General features: G+C 40.8%; 1 protein-coding gene across 2 annotated transcripts in view; it reads left to right on the top strand.

Annotated features, from left to right (window-relative positions):
• LOC107678727 (zona pellucida sperm-binding protein 3-like) overlaps positions 1 to 7,244 on the top strand; it is an 8,446-nt gene continuing 1,202 nt past the window's right edge. The window contains exons 1-5 of one of the 2 annotated variants that reach the window (XM_016474104.1): positions 1 to 205; positions 267 to 617; positions 870 to 988; positions 1,067 to 1,170; positions 1,242 to 1,419. In XM_016474104.1, the coding sequence (XP_016329590.1) occupies positions 38 to 205; positions 267 to 617; positions 870 to 988; positions 1,067 to 1,170; positions 1,242 to 1,419 (920 nt within the window). In that variant the 5' untranslated portion in view covers positions 1 to 37. Of the gene's footprint in view, positions 206 to 254; positions 618 to 869; positions 989 to 1,066; positions 1,171 to 1,241; positions 1,420 to 7,244 lie in introns of both variants that reach the window. The other variant, XM_016474103.1, reaches the window with a different exon arrangement.

The raw sequence follows: 7,244 nt of genomic DNA, 5'->3' as shown, positions 1-7,244 counted from the left end.
TGATGTGCATTGGAGCATTGTGCCAAAGTTTGTCAGGATGGGTCTCTTGCAAGGTGTGTTAGCGGTGGTTATGATTGTGGTGTTTGATCTGAAGAGTGCATGGGGAAGTTTGAGACAAAGTCCAAGCAGCATGAAGCCACAGTCAGATCCAGCTTCTAGAGGTCCTACTCTTTCTATTCAAGGGGTCTTGAATCCTTTGCAGAAGGTTTCTCAGTTTCAGAGCTATTCAAGGGGTCTTGAATCCTTTGTGGAAGGCTTCTCAGTTTCAGAGTCAGGACTCCAGAGGATTTGTGCAAGAGCCTCTTGGTTTTCAGGAGAAGCAGCTGTTGCAGGGTCCAGTCAAGCCTTTGGACTGGAGGTTTCCCATCGTTCCAGAGGTGCAAAGCGAGTTGGCGGTGGACTTCCAGTTGAGGCAACCCGTGACTCCCAGTAGTGTGGCTGTTCAATGCGGTGAGAACCGGGTTCTTGTGGAGGTAAAGAAGGATTTGTTTAGCAATGGCCAATTGATCCAGCCATCTGGTTTGTCTATGGGAGGCTGTCCTGTTGTTGGTGAGGACTCTGCCTCTAGGGTGCTCATCTTTGAATATGAACTACAGGACTGCAATAGTGTGCTGATGGTAAGAACTGTTAGGTCTTACTGGATTATTTGTACACCAAAAAATAAAGGGTTTTGTCAATTGTTGCTTGAATGTTTAATGTTCACAGGACTTTTCCGTTCCTTATAGTGGGAATTTTTGTTTTTAAAGAATTGCTCCCTGAAAGCGGCTTTGGGGAACCAGAAGTAGTTATGGCATGGCTGCTAAAACCTTTTTGATCCTTTTAAGAGTGTAGTTGAGAACCCTCTTGGTAACGACTTCAATCTCTTACAGATGACTGAGGATGAGCTTGTCTACACCTTTGCTCTTACCTACACTCCTGAGGCACTTGCTGGCACTCCGATTACCCGTACCAATGGTGCAGTTGTTGGTGTTCAATGCCACTATCAAAGGTAAGTGACTGGATGTGACTTACAGCACTGTCTTGTGGTGTTGTAACTGGAGGACTGTTTATCCTACTTTAACTGCAGGTTCTATAATGTAAGCAGTAATTCCTTGAGGCCAACTTGGGTCCCTTATGCCTCAACAGAGGTTGGGGAGGATGTCTTGCTGTTCACCCTGAAGCTCATGATGGGTTTGTGCAGTTTCTTTAGATCTTAAGCTGTGTGAATGAGGCTGTGTCTAAACTGTTCTTTCCGCTTGCAGATGACTGGTCCTATCAGAGGCCTTCAAACTTGTACTTCCTGGGTGATGTTATTAATATTGAGGCATCTGTGAAGGTGTACAACCACGTCCCACTGCGTGTGTTTGTGGACCGCTGTGTGGCCACCCAAGTACCTGATGTGAATGCTCTTCCGAGATATTCCTTCATTGAGAATCATGGGTAAAGTCACGTCACTTGATTCTCCAGAATTGATTTATTCTTGAACTTGCTCTGATGACTTGGTCACTGAGAATTAGGGTGAGTCAACTGTAAACTGACTAAAGGTGTCTTAGTTCCTCTTGGTAAGTGCTTTTTCTCTTCTGAGAATCACTGTCCCTGCATCCCAGTGTTCATACTATTCATCCTAAGTGTTATGTGAGCTTTAAATAAGTGTCCTAAAGCATAGTATGTTAGTGTTTGCCATAAAGAATCTTAAATGGTAGACCCTCCAGGGACTTAAGTGTGTATCCATGTGCACTCTAATGGCTAATATTGGCCATAATCCATTGTGCTATGGCGACAGATTCAGTTCATATCTACAAACCGGAATGATGCATTAAAACTACAAACATGGCGGGTGTGCGACCGATGCCTAAGAGGTTTAGATAAAGTGGTTTGATTTTTACTAAATTTAACCTGGTAAAAAATGTAATGGTTCTTGAGCAATGTCAACCTTTATAAACATCCATTTGGCCATTAACTTTTAAATGTAAAATTTCGCCGCAAGTCCCACAGCTGGCAGATTAATGTTTCTTTTCTCTCCAATACAGTAGGAAGTGAAATGTGGAGGATGTTAGCGGTGACTAGATGACTGACAGGCCGGTTTAGAGTCAGGGTGCATGTAACTATGCTACGTAGTGGTCTGTTAAAGACAAGTGTGATGCTTTGTCCCAAAGTTTGCCTACTCTCATACTACACAACTGTACCTTTTCACCAAAAGAGTACACTTTAAGGGCATAGTAGAAGTAGCCACTTTGGGACACCGCACGGGTCATGGCAACTTCATGTATGAAGTTGGCATTCTTGAGCTGCTCTTTAACCACTTTGTCCCTCAGAGTTAAGGTAAGGTAGTGTCTGGATGCTGTAGAATCGATGTGTGTGTGTGGGTTTTTTTATTTTATCTCAACATGTGGTCCTGATGGTGGAAATGCTGATCCTTTTGGGGGTAGGTAGCTGCTTTAAGATTGCTTTTGACACGTCAAGTGCTCTACTTAACTTGGGTATTTGCTTTTTCTAGGCATTCAGTGGGAAGGCAAGGCCTCACTCGGTCCTGTAATGGTTCAAGAGCGGCAGAAGACTTTAGCTGGTTTTCAATAAATGGAGAAACCTGTTCTTCTGGTTTTCTTGTCTGGTTTAACACATTTGGATTTGAATGTGCTGTAAATGTGGGGAAACTGGTAGTCCTACTGTACCCCTTCTCTTTCTAGAAGGAAAAACTCCCTTTTCTCAGAAGGGAAATATTAACCTCACCTTTAAAGAGACCTGTGACCTTGGTTTAAAGAATTGGGTGGACTCCGTTGCCCATGATGCTATAAATTGTTCTGCCAATTGGAGTCTCTGCCCCAAGCGTTCTACTTGAACACCCACTTCCCTGAAGCAGTGCAGATATTTTGTATGCATTGTTTTGGTAACTTCAAAGGAGTGGTTTCATTTCTCCTTGCATCACCAAATAGAATTGATCATCGTTTCAAATTTGTTTCCAATATGCCTTGTTGACGGTCTTCTGGATCAGGGTGGGGACTTGCTAGTACATGCATACTCTTAGCTCAATAGGTATGTTAAAAGAAGCACACTTCCAGTTTTCAACTGAATAATTTCCCACTTTTGGAATTTCACCTTCAGTTGGATTACTGATCTCATGCATTTTAATTCAGGAAAGTGGCATGCATCTCACTTAAGTTCAGTTTTTATATGCAGTGTGCCAAACCTGTAGTGTTGTAAGGGTTTTTGTGCAGTAGATTGGTTATTCCAAAAAAAAAATCATTGACCACATAGCACTCAAACTGACTCATAATATTGTCTGGAATTAAAGGGATGGTTAACCCAAAAATGAAAATTACCCCATAATTTACTCACCCTCAAGACATCCTAGGTGTATATGACTTCTTTCATGTGAATACAATCGGTTTTATATTTTAAAAATGTCCTGGCTGTTCCCAGCTTTATAATGGGAGTGAATGGGTGATATTCAATTGAAGTCCAAAAAACTGCATCCATCACAGAAATAAGTGCTCCACACAGTTCCAGGGAGTTAATAAAGGGCTTCTGAAGCGAATCGCTGTGTATTTGAAATATCCATGTTTAAAACTTTATAAAATGTAATCTCTAGCTTTCGTTAACTGGTATGTGTGATCAAGAGAGTGGCGTTCCAGTCGATGATGTATATGTAGCATATGCTCCGGTGAGAATATGTTAGTCTCACAAGAACCAAGTTTTGTTTAGAGAAGCAAAGGAAAACCAGCCTTCTCTTGGCTTATATCAAAATCCTCTGACATTTTTCTTTACAAATCCTTGTTTTGTACTTCTAAATCGTGACCGGTGTTTTGTTTTGCTCTCTCCTCTGCGTGTCTGTGTTTGTTGCCTCTCACTGGAGATTACACTGTGCCTACGTCATCTGCTGGAACGCCACTCTCTCATGGACACATGTACATTATTTAGGAATAATCTCTCTTATTTGTGTGATCTTATGTGCTTTTTAAATGACATTAACTGTCTATTATAGACAAACTATAGACACTTCAAGTGCTCTACTTAACTTGGGTATTTGCTTTTTCTAGGCGTTCAGTGAGAAGGCAAGGCTTCACTTAGTCCTGTAATGGTTCAAGAGCGACAGAAGACTTTAGCTGGTTTTCAATAAATGGAGAAGTTTATTCTTGTGTTCTTGTCTAGTTTAACCCATTTGGTTTTGAATGTGCTGTAAATGTGGGGAAACTGGTAGTCCTACTGTACCTGTTCTCTCAAATGGCTATGAGAGAATGCCCCCTGTAGAAGAGACGCTAGCCAGCTATCTCTCTAGGAGTGAGACATCGTCTCTCAAAACTCCCTCCTTGCCATCTTGTTCATCCATGAACATGAATTCTGCCTGAGTCCCGTCGGACTGCATCTGCTGTGGGGATGAATTCAGTTCTGTAGTACATTATAGAACAGTATGCAATAACATATATTGAGTGTAAATTATACATTTTCTTAGATGAATGCCACTTTATTGGGACAAAAACCTACCTACAGGTAAGCTTACACAACACTGTATTAAGGCGTTTTATTTCCACTTTTCAAATGTTAATTTTTGTTGAAAATAAATGCATTTCTGATCTGGTATGTAATGGGAAAAGGAGAAGCACGAGTTTGACAAAAGCTAGAATCGAACGCGGGTCAATCGCATCAAAAGCAAACTGCTCATGTTTTACTCACTGCAGCACTGATACTGCAGAAATACACGTGTCTTTTGCAGTGCTATTTATCGCAGGCAGGCGTTGGTGGGCAGAGTTAATGTAAATAGCCTCTGCCAACAAATTGGTCTATTTGTCCTTAGAGTAAATACACTCCGTTTCTTTCTGCTTGACAGGGGAATTGAATTATGTTTGCATAACTGAAATATTATTTTTATCTATATATTTTATTTATATATTATATTGCTGCAATATTATTATTATTTAATATCTTTGAAACAATCTGTACTGCATGAAGCGCTATAGAGATAAAGGTGACGTCATTTGACTTCAGAAATGTGCTGCAGAGATTAAAGTACAATTTATGTCCTACTAACGATATTGTTTTTAGATAAACAGCGATAGTTTGTGGTTTACATGTATATGTATATAAGTAGCTTACATATACAAGTCTTACATTTATAATTATTACTATTCCCTGCCTCCAGTTCACTCACTCAAGGTGAAACGTCACATGGAGCCAGTGTTGCCAGACGTACGATAATTATCGTATTTGTACCATAGTTTTGACCTCTGTACGATGTACGATCAATAATACCATAATGTACGATAATTTCAGAATTTTGTGGCACCAAATGATAGTCGTTGTAATCATAGGGCTTCTATACTCCTTGATCTAGCTGTGTGTACGTGCACCTTCATGATTGTGAGGAGACTTGAACGTGTTATGCATGTCTATCATCTCATCTCACGTCTTCTCGACCAATCATCGTGGAGAATGACTCTCTCTCATGAGCACAAGTTAACGTTCCTGCCGCACTTAGCTCAGTTTAGTTTTTTTCAAAGCTGAGGTCGATAGTTTATCAATAAAGTATTGAAAATGAGTGCTGAAAAGGATAAATAGCTGTAACATCTAAATAAATAGCTGTATTCTGAACGTTTGACTCGTGTACAATCATTTTCTTCCAAATACGATAATTTTGAACTTCTGGTATATAATGGACAAACTGTCAGAGTTTCTTAATTGTAAAATCGTAAGCAAATAAAGATGAAAATCTCAGATGCATATGAAGCTTTCTATTGTTTTGTGATCTTGACCGCAGTTGGTAATAAGTAAACTCTACAGGGCCTGAGGAGAATCAAAGTTAATCAATTAAGCTGAAAGGGGAGGAGCCACCTTAATTCAAAGCTGTACTAAATAGCAAAGCCAACACTGATGTGTATTGGAGCATTGTGCCAAAGTTTGTCAGGATGGGCTTCTTGCAAGGTGTGTTTGTGTTGGTTGTGATTATGGCATTTGACCTGAAGAGTGCATAGGGAAGTTTGAGACGCAGTCAAAGTCCAAGCAGCATGAAGCCACAGTCAGATCCAGCTTCCGGAGGTCCTGCTCTTTCTATTCAAGGGGTCTTGAATCCTTTGTGGAAGGCTTCTCCGTTTCAGAGTCAGGACTCCAGAGGATTTGTGCAAGAGCCTCTTGGTTTTCAGGAGAAGCAGCTGTTGCAGGGTCCAGTCAAGCCTTTGGACTGGAGGTTTCCCATCGTTCCAGAGGTGCAAAGCGAGTTGGCAGTGGACTTCCAGTTAAGGCAACCCGTGACTCCCAGTAGTGTGGCTGTTCAATGCGGTGAGAACTGGGTTCTTGTGGAGGTAAAGAAGGATTTGTTTAGCAATGGCCAACTGATCCAGCCATCTGGTTTGTCTATGGGAAGCTGTCCTGTTGTCGGTGAGGACTCTGCCTTTAGGGTGCTCATCTTTGAATATGAACTACAGGACTGCAATAGTGTGCTGATGGTAAGAACTGTTAAATCTTACTGGATTTGTACACCAAAAAAATAATGGTTTTCTTTGTCAATTGTTACTTGAATGTTTAATCTTCTCAGGACTTTTCCATTCCTTATAGCGGGAATTTGTTTTTAAAGATTAACTCCCTGAAAGCAGCTTTGGGGAACCAAAACTAGTTCTATGGCATGGCTGCTAAAACCTTTTTTGATCCTTTTAAGAGTGCAGTTGAGAACCCTCTTGGTAACTACTATCTCTTACAGATGACTGAGGATGAGCTTGTCTACACCTTTGCTCTTACCTACACTCCTGAGGCACTTGCTGGCACTCCGATTACCCGTACCAATGGTGCAGTTGTTGGTGTTCAATGCCACTATCAAAGGTAAGTGACCGGATGTGATTTTCAGCGCCCCCCCCCCCCCCACCCGAGAATCCCGGTCCCTGCATCCCAATGTTCATACTATCCATCCTAAATGTTATGTGACATTTTAAATGGGTGTCCTAAAGCATAGTATGTTGCCATAAGTCCCTGGATGGTCTAACTTTTAAGGTTATTTAAGTGCGTATCCATGCACGCTAATATTGGCCATAATCCATTGTGCTATGGCGACAGATTCAGTTCATATCTACAAACCTGAATGAAGCATTAAAACTACGAATATGGTGGGTGTGCGACCGATGCCCAAGTAAAGGGGTTTAGATAAAGTGGTTTGATTTTACTAAATCATAACCTGGTAAAAAATATTTACTGTTATTTCTTGAGCAACAATGTCAAACTTTATAAACCTCCATTTGGCCTTTTTTTTTTTTTTTAATAATTTTATGTTTTCCACATAAAGT

Source organism: Sinocyclocheilus anshuiensis, unplaced genomic scaffold (genome assembly GCF_001515605.1).
Source record: "Sinocyclocheilus anshuiensis isolate Anshui unplaced genomic scaffold, SAMN03320099.WGS_v1.1 scaffold208, whole genome shotgun sequence".
Classification (NCBI taxonomy): domain Eukaryota; kingdom Metazoa; phylum Chordata; class Actinopteri; order Cypriniformes; family Cyprinidae; genus Sinocyclocheilus; species Sinocyclocheilus anshuiensis.
This window is presented reverse-complemented; position numbering and strand designations above follow the sequence as displayed.